The 23,411-nt window shown below is 57.7% G+C and overlaps 8 protein-coding genes across 8 annotated transcripts; 2 read left to right on the top strand and 6 right to left on the bottom strand.

Annotated features, from left to right (window-relative positions):
* Positions 1–159: 159 nt before the first annotated feature.
* ACA1_146590 (uncharacterized protein) lies at positions 160–1,686 on the top strand (the record flags this gene model as incomplete). Its single annotated transcript, XM_004338490.1, has 6 exons — positions 160–640; positions 723–815; positions 896–959; positions 1,057–1,204; positions 1,331–1,426; positions 1,501–1,686. The coding sequence occupies 6 exons, from the start codon at positions 160–162 to the stop codon at positions 1,684–1,686; spliced, it is 1,068 nt and encodes a 355-aa protein (XP_004338538.1).
* A 55-nt stretch (positions 1,687–1,741) lies between these two features.
* On the bottom strand, positions 1,742–2,692 carry ACA1_146580 (uncharacterized protein; the record flags this gene model as incomplete). The annotated part of the gene is made up of 5 exons (XM_004338489.1): positions 1,742–1,948; positions 2,018–2,085; positions 2,208–2,418; positions 2,499–2,572; positions 2,668–2,692. 5 exons carry the CDS (start codon positions 2,690–2,692, stop codon positions 1,742–1,744), a joined length of 585 nt encoding a protein of 194 aa, XP_004338537.1.
* Positions 2,693–2,831: 139 nt separating this feature from the next.
* Positions 2,832–4,371, bottom strand: ACA1_146570 (Ceramidase; the record flags this gene model as incomplete). Its single annotated transcript, XM_004338488.1, has 5 exons — positions 2,832–3,279; positions 3,367–3,486; positions 3,571–3,850; positions 3,977–4,231; positions 4,296–4,371. The coding sequence occupies 5 exons, from the start codon at positions 4,369–4,371 to the stop codon at positions 2,832–2,834; spliced, it is 1,179 nt and encodes a 392-aa protein (XP_004338536.1).
* A 62-nt stretch (positions 4,372–4,433) lies between these two features.
* On the bottom strand, positions 4,434–4,887 carry ACA1_146560 (uncharacterized protein; the record flags this gene model as incomplete). Its single annotated transcript, XM_004338487.1, has 2 exons — positions 4,434–4,605; positions 4,808–4,887. 2 exons carry the CDS (start codon positions 4,885–4,887, stop codon positions 4,434–4,436), a joined length of 252 nt encoding a protein of 83 aa, XP_004338535.1.
* Positions 4,888–6,149: 1,262 nt separating this feature from the next.
* ACA1_146550 (protein kinase domain containing protein) lies at positions 6,150–12,970 on the top strand (the record flags this gene model as incomplete). The annotated part of the gene is made up of 31 exons (XM_004338486.1): positions 6,150–6,225; positions 6,398–6,532; positions 6,828–6,920; positions 7,020–7,186; positions 7,265–7,323; positions 7,390–7,492; positions 7,560–7,652; positions 7,720–7,814; positions 7,887–7,966; positions 8,047–8,200; positions 8,293–8,394; positions 8,472–8,604; positions 8,694–8,759; positions 8,825–8,891; positions 8,954–9,009; positions 9,071–9,157; positions 9,237–9,336; positions 9,419–9,540; positions 9,645–9,727; positions 9,814–9,876; positions 9,952–10,090; positions 10,172–10,262; positions 10,341–10,400; positions 10,471–10,687; positions 10,782–10,915; positions 10,987–11,075; positions 11,158–11,332; positions 11,497–11,712; positions 11,784–11,883; positions 11,984–12,314; positions 12,401–12,970. 31 exons carry the CDS (start codon positions 6,150–6,152, stop codon positions 12,968–12,970), a joined length of 4,056 nt encoding a protein of 1,351 aa, XP_004338534.1.
* Positions 12,971–13,024: 54 nt separating this feature from the next.
* ACA1_146540 (AMPdependent synthetase and ligase) lies at positions 13,025–15,523 on the bottom strand (the record flags this gene model as incomplete). Its single annotated transcript, XM_004338485.1, has 11 exons — positions 13,025–13,282; positions 13,353–13,453; positions 13,537–13,674; positions 13,735–13,844; positions 13,913–14,039; positions 14,114–14,240; positions 14,320–14,487; positions 14,639–14,866; positions 14,954–15,063; positions 15,154–15,262; positions 15,344–15,523. The coding sequence occupies 11 exons, from the start codon at positions 15,521–15,523 to the stop codon at positions 13,025–13,027; spliced, it is 1,656 nt and encodes a 551-aa protein (XP_004338533.1).
* A 639-nt stretch (positions 15,524–16,162) lies between these two features.
* ACA1_146530 (Mak10 subunit, NatC N(alpha)terminal acetyltransferase) lies at positions 16,163–20,319 on the bottom strand (the record flags this gene model as incomplete). The annotated part of the gene is made up of 23 exons (XM_004338484.1): positions 16,163–16,352; positions 16,402–16,463; positions 16,563–16,717; positions 16,779–16,838; positions 16,948–17,131; positions 17,207–17,263; positions 17,348–17,425; positions 17,506–17,562; positions 17,667–17,735; positions 17,816–17,887; positions 17,974–18,082; positions 18,171–18,293; positions 18,404–18,454; positions 18,536–18,651; positions 18,730–18,809; positions 18,888–18,954; positions 19,028–19,132; positions 19,233–19,290; positions 19,367–19,449; positions 19,532–19,672; positions 19,811–19,878; positions 19,968–20,071; positions 20,279–20,319. 23 exons carry the CDS (start codon positions 20,317–20,319, stop codon positions 16,163–16,165), a joined length of 2,130 nt encoding a protein of 709 aa, XP_004338532.1.
* Positions 20,320–21,095: 776 nt separating this feature from the next.
* ACA1_146520 (uncharacterized protein) lies at positions 21,096–23,193 on the bottom strand (the record flags this gene model as incomplete). Its single annotated transcript, XM_004338483.1, has 10 exons — positions 21,096–21,212; positions 21,291–21,380; positions 21,454–21,531; positions 21,610–21,714; positions 21,831–21,893; positions 21,976–22,092; positions 22,164–22,242; positions 22,318–22,403; positions 22,486–22,643; positions 22,740–23,193. 10 exons carry the CDS (start codon positions 23,191–23,193, stop codon positions 21,096–21,098), a joined length of 1,347 nt encoding a protein of 448 aa, XP_004338531.1.
* Positions 23,194–23,411: the final 218 nt, after the last annotated feature.

The raw sequence follows: 23,411 nt of genomic DNA, 5'->3' as shown, positions 1-23,411 counted from the left end.
TTTTTTTCTCTTGTATTTTAGTTTGGTTCAAGTTTGCCAAACCCATTCATCTTCATCATTCTTCGAGTTCGATTTGGGCGCCCCTCCTCCTGGCGTGACAGCTGAATCGAAGACGAGAAGAAAAAGAGGAAGAGAAGCGACCCATTAATGGCTGGAAGGATGCTGCCCCTGGTGGTGCCGGGAGCGTCGTCTACGTCGTGGGGGTCGGTGGTGGCCGCGGCGGCGGGCGCTGGCGGGCGCGCCCTCGCTGCCGGCTGCGGCGGGCACCTCCTGTTCCGCTTCGTCGTGCACCACCTCGTGCCCCTCCTTCTACGCCGCCTGCGCCGTCGTCGCCGCCGCCGGCAACAACCACGACCACCCCTCGGCCCCGCGTCCGCCAGAGCCGACACGGACGGCGCTGGCGAGTGCGAAGAGAGCGAAAGCGAAAGAGCGAAGAAGAACGCGAAAGTGGGAGGAGAAGAAGCGGAGGAAGAGGAGGAGGAGAGGGACGGGCCGGTGACGCCGCTTCCGCCGGCGGACAACGTTGATGAGGCCGGTGGCGACGGCCAAGTGAAGCCGGAGCGGTGCGGGACGTGGTGGTGGCTGTGGGACGGCAGCCAGAACCGCGAATCTCTGCGGCTGGGCGCCTTCCTCGCTTCCAGTACGCACCTACTTCCCCCTCGGCACGCGCTTCACCAGCACCTGACGTGTTGTGCGGTGTGTGCGATGTGTTGTTTGCGCAGTGACGGGAGGCTTTCGCGTGGTGGAGTTTGCGCTGCAGCGATTACGCGGCACCGATGACGGCTGGAACTCCTTCTTGGCCGGCACGATCGCAGGTTTGACTGTCCTGTCGTGTCCTGTGTGTCCTGTGCCGCGGTCCATTAACGCAAAGAATAAATAATCGGCGTATGCACAGGTCTGTCGATCGCCTTTGACACGAAGGAGCGGCAGAAGGCCGTCTCCCTCTACGTCTTCTTCAAGTGCGTACCTCCCTCTCATCTTCATCACTCACCCAATGGTCTAGACGTGTGCTGAAGAATGAAACAGAGCGTGCGGGATGGTGTGGAGCTCGCTCAGCTCGTTCTTGGCTCGGCCCGACCCAAATCGAGGGTTGGCGCAATTGCGGCCCGGCCCGGCAGGCGGAGGCCGATGGACCGCGGCGCAGCACGGCATCTGGTGCCTGCTCTGCGGGGTCATGATGTACTGCTTCTTCTGCGAGGGCGAGGTACGGCCTCAGGAGACCCACACGCTTGTGTGTGTCGTATTGCTTGCTCAAGGCGACTTGTGTGTGTGTGTGTGTGTGTGTGTCGTGTGTGTCGTGTGTTCGCTTGTGCCCACTTTACGTGTGTAGCTGTTGGACAGCTTCGTGTATCGCTTCCTGTACAGCTGCACGTCGCCGCACGATCAATACGCAATGAGCTACGTACGCAAGTACGCGCTGGGCATGGTACGAGACGTGACGTTGGTCGTGTGTCGTGTGCCATGTGTGCGCCGTGTCTGATTAGAGGGGGAGGGGCGTAGGCAGACGAGGATCCGGAGGCGAAGGCGCAAGAGAGGCGGGACTACGCCAGCGGGAAGCTGCGGTCGGTGCCCCCGCCTGTCATCGTCAAGCGGAGGGAACACTTTGCGCGCATGCGCGCCATGTCTGCGGCGACGACCTCCACCACCTGCAGCCCGCCGACCAGGTCTGCCGAGCGAGCCGAGTGAACGGACAAATGAAGAGCGTCGTAGCTTTTAATTGACTCTGGGCCGGTACTGCGGATTAGGCGAGGAGGGGGTCGAGGAGCTCGCGCCACTGCTCGAGGGTCCAGCCGGATGAGGCCTGGCCCACCACAAGGCCGTTCACCAGGAATGTGGGCGAGGCGTGGATGCCGTTCTGACGTCCGTACTTTTGCTCCCACTTGATCAGCTGCACGACTTCGTTGCTGGCCAGGTTCTTACGGAACTGCTCCTCGTCGATGCCGACCGACTGGTTGTGCCGGAAGAAGCCGGTCAGCTCAAAGGTGAGTTTGAGTCCTATGCGAGCATATGCGAGTACCTTGGCGTAGGTGGTCATGAGGTCGTAGAACTCCACCTTGCTCACCTTCTCCACCTTCTCGTCACGGACTGTACCGCACACACGCACACGACACACGACGCACGACACACGACACACGACACACGACACACGACACACACACGTCAGTAGTGTGTTACATGTGCGCGCGTGGGTGGTCCAATTGGTTTACATTCGTCCTGCTTCTCGTAGAGGAGGTCGGCGAGCTTCCAGAAGAGGGACTTGTCGTCAAAGAGCGACGCAGCGAGCAGGGCCGAGTGGAGCCACGTGGCCTGCGGGTGCCACGGCTGGATCCAGTTGATGAACACGACGTCTAGCTTGTCCTTGCCGTAGTGCGCCACCACCTCCTTCAGCTTGAAGTGCGCCTTCTTCGAGAACGGGCACTGCCGCGTAGCGCATGGCCTGGGTAAGCTGCCGCACCAGCGGAAAAGCACCAGAGGAAGTGAAGGGGGGGGGCACGCACGTGGAGGTCAAGGAAGACTTCGAGCGTGGCGCCCTTGCGCGGGTCAAAAGCGGCGTCGTGGCTGTAGTGGTGCCCTAAGTGGTGAGAGCGCAGCGATGTGCTTTGATTAATCCCTCTTCATTCTTCAGGTCGAGTGCAAGATTAGATTTGCTGGCGGTGGGGGTGGTACCGATGTAGCGCGGAGGAAGAGCCATGGCGACGTGTGAGGCGTTGATGTGAGTTGTAATACAGCCAAACGTTTACTCGCCAGGCCACGATAAGCTTCACATTCCAACGTCAACCCTCACCCGCACTGTACACTACTTTCTCATTCGTTGGAGCTGCGCCGAAAGCTCACGAGCAGTGGGGGACGCTCACACCCACACTCAGGTAGACACCCCTGCTGGTGGTGTCTCCTTCCTTCTTCTGCCTGTCGTCCTTTTCGTCTTCATCATCATCATCATCGTCGGGGATGGGTGATGGGCCGGTCGAGGCGGGGTTCAAGCGCCGGGAGAGCGAGGCCGACATGATGGTCGTGTAGAGCGTGGCCGGGTTGAGCACCGGCGGCGTGGTCAGCACTTGCATCCATCGCGCCAGCTCCTCTCCGTCGACCACCCTCGTAGGCCTCGCCTCGTCGTCAGCCGCTTCGCTTCGCGCACCCGAGTCGCGATCCGGATCCGCCGCCACCTCGACGCCGTGGCCATCAATGACGACGGACCCTATCGCTCCCTTGCCTTCTTCTTCTTCTTCATCGTCACTGTGCGACGGCGCCGAGCCCCAGGAGGCCAGTAGCTCGTCCATCCTGCAGCCCCAGACCATAAGTCCAGAGTGTGGTCAGATCATTTTCATGGCACCACGTGGCCTTGCGGTTGTGCATGATGAGACGCACAGTTCCATGGCCGCGTTTCGCCGCTCGACGGAGCTCAGGAGAAGGCGGTCCTCGCCAGCCCACGCAGGGTCCACAGCGTCGAGCCAATGGTCGAGGTTCGTCTGCACCAGCGTACCACAACTGTGCCAAAGGAAAAAGCGGTTCTTCAGCATGTGAGCGCCCAAGAAAAGTGCATAACCCAGTCCATAGGCAGGGAGTGCGGACCTGGAGCCGAGTTCCTTTCGCTGTACTTCGCCATCCCGGTCCCGTGTGACCAAGGCCCCTTCGTCCCGGTTGAGGCCTGCGATGATGAGGTAGCACGGCGCCACGATTCGCGCCGTGGTGAAGAAGTCGAGGGCCTCCCGATAGGAGGGGTAGTGCTCTAGGGTGTGTCGCAGCATGGGTCCGAGAGGCCACGCCTGGGTCAGCAGGCCCCACGCGTTCCACGCCACCGCGCCCGACGAATTCGTCACCTGCCGATAGTTGAGCGAAACGCTATAGCCGCCTAGTGTTCGCGTGACAGTGAACTGCACCCGTTAGATCGCAAGCTATCTATGAGTGTTAGTTAAATATATATATATCTTTCTACATATCATATTACTCTTTAACATTCCAAAGTTATATGACGTACCATCTTGATCGTCGACGTAGCGCATTCCAGTGAATATCCCGACAAAGCCTGCATACAAAAGGGTGAGGAGGATTAGGTGGTGGGTGGTGATGAAGGGCCAAGGTGCGAGTGGCGTGAGGGACTCTGTGCCTGCCTGGGTGGTCGCGCGGAAGAGGTCGACGCCTCCCCGCGTGAAAATGGCGTCGAACGTGAGCTCGCGCAGAATGCAGCCCTCCTCGCCCCAGTCCAAGGTACGCAGATGGAACGGGTGGCCGTCTGACGATCACGTGCGGCATTCAGCACCCCGGCACTCAACAACGACGCGGACAAAGGAGCGCACCGGTTGTTTGGGAGACGATGGAGGTGCACCGAGCGAGCAGGTCGTAGCCAATGTTGAGCAGGAGCAGCTTTGCCATCGACAGACCAGAGTATCTACGAATTGAGTGAGCTCAGCGGTTCGCTGCTATGATCGACCACCTCATGGGGCAGAGGTGCGTAAGTAGTACTTGGAGATGCCCTCGAGCTCTTGATGGAGCTCGGGCGTGAGGCCGCTCTTGCCCGTCGACGACAGCGTCCACGACACCACATTCAACAGCGACTTGCCCAGCGTCGCGCCAAAGTCCTCCACCGCCGAGTCATCGACGTACTGCCTGCCGGTCCGCCCAGCGGGTGAGTGCCGCAAGTCTCAACTTTGACTGGCGCGTGGTGCACAGTACCCAAGCTTGTGAAAAAGGTGGGCGTAGTCCTCACACACGACGCGCCACCGCTCCTGGGGCGGCCTGCAGACCTCACCGAAACCGATTAATCAAAGCCTAAAAGTCGAAAGATCTGATCAAGAAGATGGGCAAGCACAGGTCCAGGTCGATGTGGTAAACCGGCAGCTCGCGCGTGACCACCGTGGCCCCCACGACCTCTTCGGCTGCGCTGTCCATCCAAAATAATAATAAGAATAATGGAGGAAATAGAAAAATAAATAGGATTGGGTCACAAAGATTTGAAATCGAATTGTCAACCGCGCAAGAGACCAGAATGGTGGGAACCTTTGCTTTGAAACCGAATGTTTATCGGCTCAAGGCACTGAATTACCCTTTGTTCAATCGCAGGACTACAAGGGACAGTTGCTTGCAGAGCTCCTCTACCAGTGGATGCTGATCATCTCTGGCGTACAACACCCCTCCCTTCTGTTTTTGCGCACGACCTTAATCTAAAACGTTTCTCCTCCAGGTGCTGGCCTTTGTTGCTGGCTTCTTCTCGCAGAGCTTTCAGGTACGGACCTTACACGCGCACCCCGCAAGGCCATAGCGAAGACGACGAAGAAGAAGAGAGGTGAAGATGAAGTGGCGTCACATACGGGAGATGGAAGATGAGACACGCATGCAGTCGTCCGTCTTGTGTGTTTCTCACATGCCGATCCGCAATGCAGCTGACGGTGAACATCGTGGGCGCCGGTGCCTTGTTGACCTGTGCGGTAAGCCTTTACCATCATCTTCCTGAGACACGCACTGGTGAAGCTTCTCACCATTAAACCCGTTCTTCTTGTTCTTCGCGTCAGGTGTGTCTCTTCGACTGGCCGTTCTACAACAAGCACCCGATCAACTTCACGGCCAGCAAACGGGGCAAGCTGAGCGTCGTGCGGGAGTGAGCAGAGAAAACCCCCTCCCGCTATCTCTCCACCCTCTCCCCACCCATTCCGACTTACGCCACTTCTACAATACAAAGGGCCGGGCCAAGGCAACGTCCACAGTTGTTCTTGCCCTGCTCAACGTTTGGTCGATGCCTATGTTACCGTACGGGCTATTACCTTACGGAGTGCTCTGTGTGACGAGTGGCGTGATGCCTTTGTCGCTTTTCCAGGTACGCAGTTTGCTGGAGGTGGAGGTGTCTCTTCCCATTGGCACCGTAACTCCGCAGGCTGTTGAACGTGAACCAACGGCAAACGTGTCGCCAACCGAGTGGCCGGTCCAGCAACGAACGGTAGGCCGGAGGTCTATTTCCTCTAATCCTAATCACTGCGCACTGTGTTCTCCACCTGCCTGTGTTCTTGTTTGTTTCTGCTGCCGTGCGAGCAACACAACGACTGCAAAACTGCAAGCGTGAGAAGTTGATCGAGGTACCTCCCCTCTGCCATCAGGCCTGGGTTCAAATCAACCCAACGACCGCTAACTTAATCCTGCCAAAGGAACGCAGGCACTCCATGTACTCCAAGCAATCCGATCCCTTGCACCTCGTCATCTTCTTCATTGCCGTCACTGTCTCCGGTCTCTCGTTGGGTACGTTTTATTCCCCATGGGGGTCGAGCTTTATTGGTGAACACCACGCCAAGGTCAACTTTGATCAAGTCCGCCCCCGCGGCAACACCGGTCTCCCTCAACCGGAATCTCATCTCCGGTCATTAACACCTGCTCCTGACTGGTCTTGCCCCCCTCCCCACACGCCCACCAGTGCGGGGACAAACCGGAGGGGCGCCGCTGGACTGCGTTTACGGAAGCGCACCCGAGTGCACGCGAAGCATCAGCGGCCACGGCAACAACCTGGCCCACACCGAGTGGGGCGCTTCGTACAGGCCCTACACGCGGCGTACGTCTCCGCCACGATTTCTACGCTGAAACCGATCACTAATGACCGGTCTTATGTAACAGAGGATGTACCCGCGGCCTATGGCGACGGTTGGGGTCAGCCGGCAAGGTGCGTTCCTCTTCCTTTGACGTTTACCTTCTTCATGTAGCAGGTGTTCAGCGCCAAACTTTGTATCTGGCAGATTAAACGGAACCAGTGGTCGTGTGATCAGCAACAAACTGTTTGCCAGACGCGCGAGTACTTCATGCCCCCTCACGAGACTCTCTTGCTGGCTGTGTTCGTTCAACTGATGCAGCGCGACTTCCAGAAATCAACACGCGACAGACCAGCCAGTTGCAGACGAGCTACGGCCAGGTTCTCGTGACCGATCTCTGTAACACCATTCGAGGTAGGACCCCTGGGCATTCCCTGCGTGGCGTGCTGCTGCTCTGAGTCGTCACAGATGGGACGCAACGATTTGTTGGCTGGCCTCACGCATGGCGTGCAGGAGAGGCAGCCCCGTTCATCCCGGCCACTCAATCCTACCCGGCACCCGTGGAGAATTTGGACATTCCAGTGCCGCAAGGCGATCTTTTTTACGACCCGACGCTTTCTGGGACTGAAGTGTGCTACTTCCGACGCTCGTATCCCTTCGAGGGCAACACCGCTCCCAACGTACGTGACAACTACCCCCAGCAGAGTGCTTGTTAGATGGTTTGTAACCATTCAACTTTCCCTATTCCCTGTCGGTAGGTTCTGAGAGAGCAGATGCACGACACCACATCGTTTATTGATGCTTCGTTCCTTTACGGGTGCGTTACTATGCCTCCCACCGCACCTTGTGACAGTGGCACTGACGAGGCTGAGCTTTTTTGTAGACCGACCGACAACCTCACCCTTTGGTTTCCCATGCGTGAGATGACCGGTACGGGTCCTCGGTGCGAGATCAACAACAATTTCTGGCTCAACTTCACCCAAGTGGTACGGTTGTCTGAATGCTGCTACGTGTTTGATCGGAAGGGCATTGAATTGATTGGCGCTCGCACAGTTTGCCTTCAAGGTCAACCCCAACGTTGACATCATGAAGTTGCGTGGCGACCAGCGCACCAACAAAACTCCGTATATGGTCGCCCTCACCGATGTGCGTTCCCTCTCTGTGTCGATATCTACGTTCTTGCAACGCCACGTTAACCACTCCTCGATGCCAGGTCTTGGGCTCGGAGCACAATCGCCTGTGCGCTGAATTCAGGGCGGCCAACCCAGAGTGGGCCGAAGACATGCTCTTCATCCAGGCGCGTAAATGGTACCCGTTCCGCAGTTGCGAAATACGCCCCGGCGATTGTAATAGTGTCAGGTCTAATTCTTGTCTTTGAAGGCTGATCGCCTTCTGGCAGAAGATATCGACCAGGGAATGGCTGGCCGCGGAGCTCGGGACATATTTGTCGCCCTACCAAGGTACAAGCGAAAAGTGGCTCATGGGCCTCACCAAAAATGGGCCAACAGCCTCAACGTCTTCTCTTTCTTGTATTGCACAGGTTACAACCCCGACGTGGATCCGTCGGTCGACAATTTCTTCTGCGCAGCGGCGTTGCGGTACGGTCACTCCGAGGCCAACAGTGTGATCCCACTGCTCGACGAGAACTTCCAAGAAGCCGGTTTCGGCAACCTTCTGTTGCGCGAGGTTTTCTAGTACGCTATATGATGACTCCCGTTCCGTCTCCTGTGTGTTTCACTTACTAAACTTGTCATTCTTTTTTTATGTTATCATAACTGTGCTACAGCGATCCGGCGCTCACCGAGGACAACAGCCTGCATGACTCGGTCATTCGTGGCTCTCTCGTGCAACCACAGGGCGCGGTCGACGAATCATTCGTCTCCGATGTGTACGCATAACAACTCAATCACACTTTGGATGTAGGAACTGACCACCAGTACTAAAATCTCTCGGGTCTGTCGACAGCCGTAACTTCATGTTCAGCACGCCGATCTACAACCAGAATCAGTGGCCGGTCGGGATCTGCGGTGATTTGGCTGCGACGAACATCCAGCGGGGACGTGACCACGGCCTGCCCGGCTATAATGCATGTCTCAGGGTGCGGCGGTCCTGACTTGTTTACTTACTTGCCTCGCACTTCCAAGTATGCGCTCTCACCACTCCGAATTGTCATCACGTTGTGCTCAGGCGCTCAATCTCACGAGCAGCCCTCCGGCGACCTTTGCAGAGTTCACCAGCGACAGCGAGATAAGGGTGCGTTTACTTTCCTTGGGCCTTGCCTCACATGTTTAGCTCACCCTGGCGTCGGCCTCCTCCAGGCCATTCTGGAGGAACTCTATTCTGGACCTGAGCACATGGATCCCTATGTCGGCGGACTGCTGGAGGGTAACGTGCGCCAGTGACTTGCCTTCTCTTGGTGGTCTCTTACGTTTCTTTCGTGTGCACAGAGAAGGTCACCTACTCCAATCTGGGACCGCTGTTCCACAACGCAATCATTCGTCAGGTGCTTTTCCTCTCGATTGAGCCTTTCAGCTCTGACTTGTTCGCTCACTTCCGTTCATCAGCTGGAGCGCATGCGGGACGGTGACAGATTTTGGTACGAGCGGCCCGGAATGTTCACTCCCGACGAGCTTGCGCTCATTTACAACACGGTACGCACCTTCGGTTCGTCGTAGCGCCTGTGGCTGCGTTCGAGCTACTGACCACTCCGACCTGGTCGTGCGCCAACAGACGCTGATGGACATCATTGCTCGCAACACCGGAGTCAAACCGTGGGCGACCTTCGCTGGCGAGACCTTCTGGCTCCAGTCTCGCTATCTCTCGCAAGTGGGTACGCTGCCGTTGGCCACGCTGCTGCTCGAGTTATCTGGTAAACGTTCGTTCGATTTCTCACTGGTTTGTTCTTCTGGCAGGGGTCGGCGATCAGTTTTTCCCGTACGCAGGAGAGTACGCCCACTTCATGGACCTCTCACCGGCCTACCGCTTCTCATGGACTGTTGACCGCAGCAACAACCGACTCCACATCATGCTCCAGGTAAATCGACAGACTATTGCATATTCCTACGTCACAACAAAATTGGTAGTCCTCCTGAAGAATGACACACGACACACACACGACACGCACACGACCGCCTACAGTGCCGCAACTCGGGTTGGGTGGGGATCGGGTTCAAGGCCGACCCCAATACCATGAAGAATGCCGACATTCACATGTGCCGCCGGTATGTCACGTATCTTGTCTATTCGTACTCATCACGCGTAAAGGGATGAGGAACAACCTTGCTCGTTCTAACATACACTGCATCAGGACCGACAATGGTTCGTACAGCATCACCGACATGTTTGCCCTTGACGTGGGTCCTCCGAAGACGTACGCGAGTTGCAGCTGCTGCTCTACTGTGATATATGGCCACACCTCACGTCTCACTCGTGGCGGTACTTGCAGCGACGTCGAACTGGGTGGAAGGCAAGACTTGTTTGACGTATCCGGTGAGCATGTTGACGGCGTTACGACGTGCCGCTTCACGAGGCGAATCGATACCACCGATCTCTACGATCACTCCATTGACCCGGGGCTGGTGAAGGTACAGCTGTGATGTTTCCCTGGTAGCCAGCATCTCGCCCCAATTGGTCTGACTATTTTGCTCGTCGGCTGTGGCGCGCAGGTGATCTTTGCATTCAACCCGACGGAGAACGATCTGGTCTACCACGGTCCCACCCGCTCTTCGCTGTTCAGAATCAACATCCTCGGGGCCGGTACACCTCCATTTTGTTTGTTTTTTTATTGGTAATCGAAAACGCGCCTGTGTTCACTGTTTTACGTACAATGCCAAGAATGCAAGAGCGGCACCTTCACAGCGGATGGCCTGTGCGTCTCGGATGACTCCCAGACCGGTGCGTACCATTCCATTCTGAACTCTTCACCTGTCGCTTACGTGCTGACGCATTCTTTACATTGTCGCAGGAGCCATCGTGGCCGGAGTGGTGGGCGGGGTGGGCGGCCTGCTGCTGCTGGTGCTCATGTGCGTCGTCCTTCTGGCTGCGGTCCTGTTCTACTTGGCCAGGCGCAAGAGGAAGGAGCAGCAGCTCCTCCTCGCCCAGCAGTGGTCGGAAGAAGACGAAATGGACGAGGCCACGGAAATGAGTGATATGTCTTCGTCTTCCTCGTCCTACGCTGGATCGTACGTCCCGCACCAGGCTATATGCATCACCGCACCAGTTAGAGGCTCACACCACACACACACACACACACACATTTAGCAGGAGGGTGTCAAGGGAGGTCTCGCTCAATGAGTTGGAGACGGCGCACATTTCGTTCGCGCCCAAGGTGCTCACCTTCGGTCTCGGCCCGAACGACCGATCGCCGGTGGAGCACGAGCTCCACGACATTCTCACCCTCACCAACTACGGTTTGTATCTCCCGCTCCTCACATTCCACGCATACCATGCCCACGTGCTAACTCTTCAATGCGTGGTAAAGGACCCACGCGCAAGTTCACCTTCTTCGTGCCGGCCGAGAACGAAAAATTCAGCTGCCGCCTGCACCCGGGCAGCGGTGTCATCAAGACGGTTCGAATACTCCTTTTCTTCTTCTTCTCCCTGAACCGTTGAAAAGCGTCGATGGAGACCAACTGTTGTGGCCTCTCCGCAGGGCAAGAGCGCGATGGTGCACGTGTACGTGACGCTGCACATGACGACCAGCATCGAGCGCAAGATCAAGTTCGAGGTCGAGGGTCTCGGCATGCACCTGTTCACCATCAAGCTCGTGGGCGAGCTGTCGCACAAGCTTGACCCCGACGACATCATCACCAAGCCTCCCGCCATCGGTACTTTCTTAGACACGCACACGACACACACGACACACACGACACACACGACACACACGACACACACGACACACACGACACACACGACACACACGACACACACGACACACACGACACACACGCACACGACACGACACAACACCACATCTTAAGATCAAGTACAGGTCGGGGGTCGTTCGGTACGGTGTACAAGGCCACTTACAGAGGACAGGAAGTGGCGGCCAAGATCATCAACTCCCAGGAGGATCCCCGGGAGATGGAGGAGTTCCGCAGGGAGGTGGACCTGATGATGCGCCTGCGCTGCCCGTACGTGCTGCACTTCATCGGGGCGTCGGTTGTGCCCTACAAGGCCTGCCTCGTCACCGAACTCTGCGAAAACGGTAACCACCTTTCACTTCGGCTATCATTCATTGAGAGACTCGGGTTGCTCACCACCCACACCACTGCACAGGCAGCGTGGCCGACGTGGTGTTGTCCGACCGGCCGTTCAACTATTTGGTGATGCTCAAGTTCGCCCTGGACATGGCCAAGGCCCTCAGCTTCCTCCACACGTACGCCGGCACCTCTGATCTGCGCCCGAGCCTAGACCTGGCCTTATTAATTTTGTTCGAACGACTAACAACCAACAAATAGGAACGGAGTGCTGCACAGGGACATCAAGCCGGACAACTTCCTCGTCATCTCGCTGTCGGCCAAGGCGCCGGTGGCGTGCAAGATCGCCGACTTTGGCACGTCGCGCTCGATCACGCAGGCCCAGGAGCCCTACAACCACACTGCGGCGCTCGGCACTCCGGTCTACATGGCGCCGGAGATCCTCGAGCGCGTGCCCTACTCGGCCAAGATCGACGTGTACTCGTTCGGGGTCATGCTGTGGGTGCTCTACACCCGCAGGGAGCCCTACACCGACATCCCGCGCGTGTGGGACATCCCGCCCTTCGTCCTCCAGGGCGGCCGCCCCGCCGTCCCCTCGCACTGCCCTCGCGTACGTCATTTGATTTCTATGAATTGCTAGAATTTATTATTATTATTTTGTTTATTAGTAGTAGCCACCTTACAATGACGGTGCAGGCGTTCGGCGAGCTGATGGCCAGGTGCTGGAGCCCGAGGCCGGAGGAGAGGCCGGACATGTCGGCCGTGGTCAAGACGCTCGAGGCCCTGTTCGCCGCCGAGCGCGACCTCAGGGGCGCGCACAAGACGTCCAAACAGAAGAACAACAACAACGCGCAACAACGCGGCCGCGCGGCCACTCGGCTGGGCGCAGTACAGACCGCACGACCCTACGACGAAGGCATCGACGGCGGTGACCATCACCTTGAGACCAGCGACCACGAAAGCGAAGGCGACGGCCTGGAGCACGAGGACGGCGAGGCGAAGAAGGAAGGCTCGCAGGTGGTCAGGGAAGGAATGAAGAAGAGCCGCGACGGGTCATCGCCGCCCAAGAAGAGCTACACCTGGGCCGCCAGCCGACAGGATGTTCGCGAGCACTACCTCGGCGGTCAGGAGGACAATAACGAAGCTGACCACGGCAACAACCACGACATCGAGGAGGGCCTTCGTGGCAACCTGACAGCCAAGAAGAGCAAGGGCAAGGACAAGCTGGCTGCCTCCTCGACCCACTACACCCAGTTCGACAGCTGAGTCCACTCTCTAAAAATAAATGTATTAAAAAAATACCTCTGGGTCTGGGTGGTGTTACAGCTTGGCGGGGGTGCTGCCGGGGAAGGGGTGGTGGTGATGGTGGTGGCCGTCGGCCGAGGTCCCCTCGCGGTGGAGCTGTTTGACCAGGCGGCGCAGGATCTTGCCGCTCGCCGACTTGGGAATGGCCTCCACGAACTGCACTCCTCCGCGGAGCCGCTTGGAGGGCGCCACCTTCTTGTCGAGCCACTCCACCACGTCCTTCCCCCGCAGCTCGCCAGCGTCGGCCTTCTTCACCACGAAAGCCTTGGGCAGCTGTGCACAAAATTACAATCAGTAACCGCACACGCACCACCGCACCACCGCACACACCGCACACGCGTACCTCGCCAGCGTAGGGGTCGGGTATGCCCACGACGGCCACATCGGCGATGGCCGGGTGGTCCAGCAGCTTCGCTTCCAATTCTGCCGGTGGCACCTGGAAGCCTGCCCGGATTGAGAGAGGTTAGTTTTTTACTCCCATGACTCGCCGCCGAGGGAGACGATGACGATGCCGACTCACATCGTACCCTTGTATTTGATGAGCTCCTTGGCGCGGTCGATGATGAAATAGTACCCCTCGCGGTCTACCTTGGCGATGTCGCCCGTGTGGAGGAAGCCGTCGGCGTCGATAGTCTCCTTGGTGGCGTCCGGCCGATTTAAATAACCTGCACGCGCCGTGAGTGGTGTGTGTGTCGCTCACAGAACGTAGTTGTGGTTGGCCGAACCCTGCATGATGTTGGGACCACGCACGCACAGTTCGCCCTCGTCGTCGTAGGACTTGAGAGGCTGGCCCGTCTCCAAGTGGACCAGCTTGGCCTCGCAATTCGGCACCAGCCTACACACACAACACGTCAAAACCACAGCATGGCAAAAGCGCTGGTGTGGTGGCGTAACTGGCCGCACGAGCCGGGCGGGACCGCGTCGTCGGTGAGGAGGCACACGTGGGAGAGAGGCGACATCTCGGTCATGCCATAGCCCTGGATGATGCGCACTTTGGGCAGACGCTGCCGCAGCTGATCCTCGACCTCTCCTGCATTGCCGTTGCAACAGGGCATCAAGAAAAGAACGAAGAACGAAGAACGAAGAACGAAGGAGCTCACGTACGCGAGAGCGGGGCGGCGCCCGAGAAGACGGCCCGGAGCGAGGACACGTCGTGCTGCGCGACGCTGGGGTGCTTGGCCAGCAAGAGCGCGATGGGCGGCACGATGTGCGCGACCGTCACCCTGTGCTCCTGCAGGCCCGCGCGCAGTGGTGCACGCGTGAGTATACGCGAGCGCCGTTGCGGGCAGAGCAGGGCAGGCAGGGCGCACCTGCGTGAGCCGCAGGTAGGAGGCGAGGTCGAACGAGGGCAGGGCCACCAGCTTGACGCCGCGGTAGAGACCCGCGTGCATGACTATCACCATGCCGTAGATGTGGAACCAGGGCAACGTGGCCAGGAACACGTCGCCCGGCCCCACGCTACGTTCCATGCCCACATACTGTGTGCGTGTGCGGTCGCATGTGTGTAGTTGTGCGTGTGCGATGGTGTGTGTGTGCGGTGGTGTGTGTGGGTGTGCGGTTGATGTTAGGGTGTGCGCTGGGAGGTGCGTGAGGGAGTGGGCGCGAGAGTGCCTGCGAGATGTTGGCGACGAGGTTGAAGTGGGTCAGGGCCACGCCCTTGTTGAGGCCCGTGGTGCCGCTGGAATAGGGCAGGGCGACGAGGTCGGTCTTGGGGTCGATCTTCACCTGCGGCGGCGCGCTGGTGCAGGCCAGCAGCTGCGTGAACGGCTTCGCGTCGCCGCTCGATGCCGACTTCCCGATCACGTACACCCGCTTGATCGCCGCTGCGCCGCCCACGGCCTTCAATGCGACCTCGGCCTGCACATCATACGTATCGTTACACACAACACACGACACACACACGATACGCGATACGCGACACGCAACACGAGACACATGACACACCTTCTCCAGGAACTGAGAGAAGGTGATGAGGTAGGTGGCGCCGGCGTCGTTGAGCTGTCGCGCCAGTTCGTCGGCGGTGTACTGCGGACTGCACGTGGTGCACACCGCGCCTGGGCGCGCACATCACAACGTCAGCGTGCACGAGACGAACTAAGTCGATCGACGCCGAAGCGGCGTGTGCGTGGGCGGCGCGTGTGTACCAAGGGTGGCGATGGCGTAGATGGCGATCGGGTACTCCAGGACGTTCGGCGCAAACAAGCACACCACGTCGCCCTTCCTCACCCCGTCTTCATGGAGACCGGCCGCCACCTGAATCAGTTGATTATTTATTAATTAATTTGATTTTACTATTGTAAATAAAATAAATATACTGAAAAATAAAATGGGTACCGCGCGGACAGCTCGACGCAGTTGGAGGGGAGTGAGGGTGCGGCCTTGGGGGTCGGCCAGGATGGCACGGTCGGGTGCCGAACCGAAGGCGGCCGAGTTCAGGACGAAGTCGGCCAGGGAGATGTCGGAGGGCAACGGCACAGGCGGGTACCTGCTCTGGTGAATCTGCGGCACCTCCATTTTTTGTCTTTGAAAATTGGGCAAACTACTCTTTTCTTCTTTTCTGTTGCGGAGGTGGCGCTAGGGGGCGCACGACAGCAGCCCGTGTCCGACACACCGGCCACTACTCCGTTCTGCAAGACGAGGCTCGTGAAGGTAAACACAGGTGTGGTCAGTGATCACGCAAACAGACAACGTTTGCAAGGACTACTGCCGTTGTTGTCTAGACAAAGACCGAAGGAGGACATCAGACAGCGCGACGACGACCCGCGCACTTAGGCGGAGGGCGACTTGTCCGCGCTTCCATCGGCAGCCACTGCGTCGTCCGCCTTGTTGGCGCCTCCCTTCTTCTTCTTTCGCCTGTTGGCCTTCTTCTTTTCGCCTTCCTTGGTGGCAGCACCTGCGGCGACACAAATCCCAACCGGGCGTGATCAGCCACCACACCAGAGAAAGAGAAATAATAAATAAATAATCAAGAATAAATCATGAAGTTGGGCGTACCCTTGTCCTTGACGGATACAACGGGGTAGTGCTTGTTGATGGCGAAGTCGTAGTTCACCACCTTGGTCGCGATGGACTTGGGGGCATTGGGAGACTCCATGTCCTTCAACAGCGCGGTGACGGTGGCCAGGTTGGCCTCCACCACCTGGGCGAGGTTCTTCAGCTCCTCGACAAGCACCGGCGGAGGAGGGTAGGCGTGGCTGACGGCCATGCCAAGCGCGGCCTTGGCCTCCTTGAAGGCGTCGGAAGCCGACGTGTAGATGCCCTCCGCGGTCCGATGCTTCTCGATGAGTTCGTTGGTGAGGTTGATGTAGTGATCCGGGTGCAGGGCGGGCGGGTTGACCAGGCGCTGGAAGCCGCCAAAGCGACTGAAGAAGCGGTTCTCCAGCGAACCGTACTCTGAGCCATCGGTCTTGTCCGTCAGGGAACGCCCCTGGTGCACGCCCAGCCCAACCAGGAACTGGTTTCCCCCAGAGTACACACGCACACACACGCACACTCACGATATGAGCGCATGCGCGGCGGTCGTAATAAAGCTACAAAGGACAACAAAACGTACGCGGTAGAGTCCCTGGGCTAGCTGATGGTGAGCGTAGGTGGTCAGCTGACGAGCCGAGAAGTCGAGGGTGGCCAGCGTGCTACCCGGCCCCGTCGGCTCAGCTTCGTTGGCCACCTTGCCGGCGGGCTGTGTGGAGATGGACGGACGGTTAGTTGCTGATAGGTTAGGAAGGAAGTAAAAGATCACGCAAGTCGCAGCAGAGTAGTGAGCACGTACCTGCTTGCGTGCGCCAGCTTTCCCCTTCCGGCAGCAGCTCGCCGCTCGGCCACAGGTCGTCTGGCACCGCCTGTTGTGTGTGTGTGTGTGTGTGTGACCAGAACGGAGGAGTTTGTGAGTGTGAGCTGACGCTGGTGCTCACCTTCGCACAAAGAATAAGAATGCGTACTGGACATGGTGGTGCCGGTCTGCTGCTTGGTGGCATCGCGCATTTGGACCTGCGTTCGGATGTGCATCCCGAGGAGGTAGTCCAGGTACCAATAGATCATCGGGTACTCGGCCGGCTGGTAAAGCCCCAGGTCAAATCCGGAGAGCAGGTATTGCCGCAGGACTGGGAACGTTTGGCTCACCACCTAATCAGCAGCAGCATGTTAGTGCAGAACATCACCCAAGGCCGAGCTAAAAGTTGAACGGATGGGCATGCGCACCCAGGAGCTCCACCAGTAGGTCACGCCCTCGGGCATGCCTCGCTTCATTCGCTCTCTCTGAAGATGTGCGGACCGGGTGGTGAGAATGTGTGGCGTTGCAAAGCAGTGGAGGGTGAGTAGTGCGGTAAATGTAGATCCTACCTGCTTCTGGTCGATGAGGGCGTCCACCATGTCGGCGTCGTGCACGAGCACAGACCAATCGTCGAGAGACCGCAGCAACTGGGGGGGGGAAGGTAAAGGTGAGCGTTAGAGCCCTGTCACCTTCGCATGGCAAACAGTTCTTAAGATCTTAAGATCACCTTTCGCCTTTGGCGCGCCAGGTTGTAGGACAGGATGCGGAATTGCTGCGCAAGCACCTGTAGCGGCCACAGCCAGAGTGATTTAAATAGTGAGCTCCCAAGCCTTGACCTCCGCATATCGACTGTTCAGCACTGAAGAGTGAGGGAGAAACGGCACGAACCCGACCGATCTTGTCCAGCGTAGAAACGCCCAACGCATGCTCCACCACTCCCGTGGGGAGGGGGAAGGCCTTGAAACCATCACAGTCAGATGGAGAACTCGATCTCAGCTAAGTGAGCTGAGTTGGTAAAGCTAAGCTGGCGGTAGTACCTTCATGCTCTCTCGAATGACGTCATGCATGTCGCGCTGGCCCAGGAATTTGCGGCTGTGGAAGCACAGGAGCTATTCATATGCGGGCAAACAACGTTGCACTCGAGTGAGCCAAGTGGGCGTACTCCATCAGAAAAAACCGATCAAATGGAGCGCACCCTCATGCGGGACCGCGTAAGGATGTCCGGGTCTCGCGCGGAGACCGAGATGACAAAGTCTTGCAGGGCAGAGAGCTCGTCCCTTCCCACGAGTCCTTTACCCGAGCTCCTGCATAATGGTAAACCCATTCGGCAACGTTAATTAATAATATCTGGCGACCAGGTGTGTCGCAGTGGGAGAGTGTGGCAGAGCGTACGCATTGACTTCCTCGATCGCGTCACACAAACGAAGATGGTTATTCAAAATGGTCTGGAGGTAGGCCACGCCGTCGGACACCGAGAGGATGTCGATCACTCGCGGGGGCACAGACACCGGCATCCTGGTGTGTGTGTGTGTGTGTGTGTGTGTGAGTGTGTGATGTCGGTGCGCGGAGCGCATTAGGCTCTGCCGAATAATCCTCCATGCGAGCGCGTGTATCCGTGGGTTTACCTTCGGCCGGCACGAGGGTCAAAAATGTGCTCAGGGATGTCGCCACCCAGCCTGCGATCGAAACCCCCCAGACCGCGTCAGCTCATACCCCTCTCAAAAAACACCACGCACTGCAATGAACGGGAACGGTACGATTGAGACTTGAGAATGAGGGGTAGATGTGAGAGAGCGGCCTCGATGGCGCGCTTGGCGCCCGGCAGGCCTTCGCCGGCGTTCTGGTCCATGAGCTGCAACATGACCAGGAAGGACTGTAGTCCCGTGCAGCACGGAAAGACCGGTGAGCTGACACGCCCCACGCAAGAGATGAGCAAGTGGGCGAAGGGTACCTTGCGGAGTCTGAACCTGGCGAGGAGCGCTTCGCAGTACTGAATTTCTTTGGAGGCATCGGCCTGCAGTGGGCTAGTGTCTGAGGGACAGAAGGAGCGTCAGTCAAAACTTGACTCGAAGGCTTCAATCAATAGAGCTCAAGCCAACAGGCTCGTACTCTTGGGAAGGCCTTTCGTTTGTCCCTTGCGAAGCTTCACTTTGTTCTGGAGGTCCTCCTCGACTTCCTGTTATGACTCAGGGCATGTGAGTTGTTCCTACTCATATTGAGGCTCTCACGTACGCGCGCGCGCTGTGTACCTTGAGCTCGGTGAGCAGCTTACTTCGATCAAGGTCCGATCCGAGTGCAAACCCAAAGGTGCTGGTCAGGAAATCGCCTTCTTCGTAGACATCTGCGTTCATGACCTGAGCCGTCCAGTCAAGGAGTGTAAGTAAGTATTACCCACAGCACTGACGCAGTGCGAGAGAGAGAGAGAGAGAGAGAGAGAAGTTATTCTTAACGCACCATCGTGCGGACTTCATCGCAGGTCTTTGTGACCGAGCAGGCATACGTTTTGAGCCACCTGTCGGAGAGAGTGAGAAACAGCAAGGCACTCTAGAGTGCGCAGCAAGACAAAGAGGGCCGGGAGCGTAGCCTACCGGTTGGGCACTGCCTGGGGCTTGTGTGCGTACAGACACGTCAGCACCGTTTGAGCGAGATTGTAGCCCGTGTACCACGAGAGCTGGCAGGCGAGGAAATGAAGCGAAGTCAGCATTACGCCGTCAACGTTAGACGGGGTAGAGTAGTGACACGGTAGGCGATACCTCGCAGCAGAGCGCCTTGTCCATGATGGCAATGACCTGCGGGATGGTGAGCTCGGCCGGCAGGAGGTTGGCTTTCTGGGCCTCCTCAAAGGTGTAGACGCCCTCCGCATCAATGCCGCTGTCCATCTTCGGGTCCATAATCTGCCGGCAGTTGATGATGAGACAAATGCAATACGCAGTAGAGAGGAGAGGTCAATGAACCTCAGGCCAGAAGAAAATATGAGAAAAAGAGCAGAACACGAGGAAGGCGCATGCGGTGTGCAGACGAGCTCGGGGTACCTCGATGGCGGACATGGCCTCGAGCAGGCCGAAGCCGGATGCCTGCAGCAGCTGGCCCAGCTCCATGTCTGATAATCGAGGCCGACAACGCAATGCAACTGGCGCTTAGCGTCCTATCTACCACCGGCAGGCGCACTGGGTGCGGGACGGTAGGTACCTTCCGCGGCAGCAAAGAGGTCACCATCAACGGCCACCCACTCGGTGTAGGCATCGGGTGGCTGGTCGCTCTCGAAGCCCGCCACGGCCTTCTCCTGCTCCACACTGCGCAACAACAAAAAAAATCCCAGAATAATAAGAATCGGAGTGGCTTGTGGAGATTTGTCGTTCAAGCCGCCATGAGATGAAGAAGAAAAATCCAGTGATACGGCAAAGCGATTAATCGCGCAATAGTGGATTTTGGGGAAAGGAATGGCTTTGATCCGAGCGGCAGCGGCACTAAGGAGCGAAAGGAGGAGTGCATATATATACGTCGGTGCGATGGACTCGCCTGTCGCCTTGGCAGCCTCCATTTGTCTTCTACGTTTCTACTATGTGCACGAAACGCGATTGAATGTGGCGAACGATTGTGTGCCCAAGATCCTGCGATAAATTAAGAAGAAAAGAAAGAAAACATAAGGAAATGATATACTCCTTTTTTGAATTACACCTGAACCGACGGTCGAGGCTGTACAACAATCTTCAGTTTGACCTGCAAGCCGAAGATGGAGTTGAAGACGAGACTGGCGCTGGGATTTTGCGTTGTTCTGCTTATGGTCGTGAGCCCCTCGCTGGGCTACACGGCATGCAACGCCACTCCGATGAAGATTGGACTGGAGATGTGCATCGGCTGTCAGCCGGGCAACGTCACCGCTTCGTGGGGCCCTGGCTACAGCCAGTCGGGCTGGCTTCCGCTCAGCTTCAAGTACAACGAGCGCCAGTACGGTATCACGCTGCGGGCTATCGACGACAGCGGTGAGGAGAAGACGTTTAAGCTGTCCACCATGGGCCTCACTCTCCAAGACGTCGGACGCTACGACGGTGCCCAGGTGAAGGGATCCCAAATCAACGAGTTCCTCCACTGGCCCATTACGGTGCTTAACTCCATGGTGCCTGGAGCCACCTACAACGAGACCTGCTGGGCGATGGGCAGCAAGCCGTACTGATACAACGCTGTTGTGTGTCCTCAATAATTCTTCCCAACAAGGACTGTACACGCCACACACCAGTGGGATTGTGTTCGCTTGCTCGCTCGCTCGCTCGATTGCGTGTGGGGTGGTGGTTTCCTCTTCTTCTCTCCCCTCTTCCATTATTTTACATTCTCCTTGCCCTCCTTCATCTTCTTGGAGCAGTACTGCAGCTTGCCCACGATCTCGCACGCCTCCTCCGCCGTACGCGCCTCGAAGGTGTACACCTTCAGCTCGCTCTGCGGCGCGTGGGGAAAAGCAAAGCGGCGTGAGCACATGACCTCCATGGCTCGAGTGTTGTGATGGGCGATGAGTACTTTGTCGGTCCTCATGGTGGCCCTGAACTGGCAGGGCTTCATCGATGAGATGAGCTCCACGCTTTCCAGACTGCGCAGTGGCCATGAGAACTGGCAGAGGTGAGATTAGAAGCGGTTAGTAGTCCGAATAGTCCGAGAGGGCGCTTCAAGAGGCGGCGCGTACGTGTTCGCGAAGGCTTTTGCCGTGGTAAGAAGAGGACGTGAGCTTATCGTGGTGAACACCCAGCATGCGTTCTTTGACCTGCAACAACAACAACCACAGCGAGTCAGGACAAGGGCAGAGAAGGATTGAATAACTCTGGTGATGATGATAGCGCACCATGCCAAACCGCAAGAGTTTGTTGACGGTGTAGTTCTTGTAGGCCATCGCTTCGGCTTCGCTCCAGAACTCTTTAGGCGCGTGAATGTAGCTTTGGTGCTCTCGCTGCAAATGGTAGATTGTTGATTATTGGGGGGACAAGGGACAGAGATGGACGTGAGCAAACAACGCCAAGAAAGCGGGAAAGCAGTGTGGCGAAGAAGTGTCACCTTTGTGCGGACTGAAATCTCAAAGTTGTCAGACTTGATGACGGCGTCGAGAGAGATGTGCAAACTGATTGGACCCTGCAACAAACAAATGGAAATACAGACGGTCATCCGCAGCCACAACAGCACGCAATCGAGAACAACGAAAGATGAGCCGTACCTCGCTATCGGTGGACTTGAGATGAAGGTAGTGATCCGACATCTCGATCGCCCCCGCTCTCTTGCACACTTTACTGAGCAGCTCCTTGGCCTGCATGCCCGGCGTGATCTTGACGGTCTGCATTGGTCAAGGGAAAGTGCGATCAGACCGACGCTCATCTCAAACCGTTGAGCTCCACCCTCACCTACCTGGTACTCGTGGTTGGGCAGGTGCACTCGAGTCACCTTTCCGATTCCCTCACCGCCACCACTGCCCCCTCCTTCGTTTCTGCGAACACAGGGAGCAGGTGGTGAGAGTGAGTCAACGGCACGAGTGCAAAGGTTCATCGGGGCTGCGTCGCACCGTATGAAGAAACAGGATCCAAAGTTTTTGATGAACTGGGTGCTCTTGAGCACCTCCTCGAAGTCACTGTCGATGCTTCCGTCATCCTGCACACATCAAAGTCACCGCGGTAAGAGCTAGATAACACGGTGGTGGTGATGGCGCAGAAGAAGCGAGAGCGACAAGAACCTCGGCGATGAGGAGAGAGTAGGCCTCCCTGCCCGGCAATCCGATACTTGAGGTGGAGGTGTTCAGGGTCGTGCTGGCGTTCCGGCGGACCTTGACGTACTCCTCCACGACCTGGCCCACCGTGGCCGTGTTGGGCACGCGCAGCTCCAGCGGCGGACCTGGTGGCATTCGTCAGCCGAACAGTTCATCAATCAAACGTAGTAGCAAAGCAGTATAAGAAGATGGAGTAGATGAGAGGCTACTGTGCTGCGTACCTTCGTTTGAGAAGATCTTGATGGCCACGTTGTTGGATTTGAGGCCGGCCAGGCCGCTCGCGGCCTTCCCCGCCCCGGCCGCAGCGGAGGGCTTCTCCTTGATGAACGCTGCGCCCCCACCAGCGGTTGATGATTTCTGGCCTCCTCCTACACCGTCCTTCTTCACTTCGGGGAAGGTGATGACCTTCATGGTGGGATTCTTGGAATCGTTGCCGCCCCCCAATATCTGCGTGCTGGACTTGCTGGCGCCTCGTTCGCCCTCCATCTCCATCGCCTCGATTTCATCTTCGGTGCGATTGGTGATGCCCTGGGCCTCGAGCTTGGCCCGCCGCTCCTTCAATTGCCTCTCGCGGTCGCGGCGGGCGGCCAGCTGCTTCTTCTCCTCATCGAACGACGTGCACGGGTAGACGGGGTGTGACAAGTAAAGTGTGCCCCCGCCCCCGGTTCCGCTCATCTCGTTGGCGTCTCCATCTTTTTTGAGCACCCCCGCGAACAGCGCGTCCGACGCCACCAGCTTTTCGCGTTGGTCGCCCAGGAAGGCGAGAATCTTCGCCAGCTCGCCTACGTGCAGCATCTCCTCGTCTAACCGTCACGTCTGCAGCTGAAAGGCATCGCCTCACCAGCCACAACCACCGACCCAAATTAATTGAGGTCGACGGTAAACATCACCGC

This window comes from Acanthamoeba castellanii (assembly GCF_000313135.1).
Source record: "Acanthamoeba castellanii str. Neff unplaced genomic scaffold scf7180000084713, whole genome shotgun sequence".
Taxonomy (NCBI): domain Eukaryota; phylum Discosea; order Longamoebia; family Acanthamoebidae; genus Acanthamoeba; species Acanthamoeba castellanii.
This window is presented reverse-complemented; position numbering and strand designations above follow the sequence as displayed.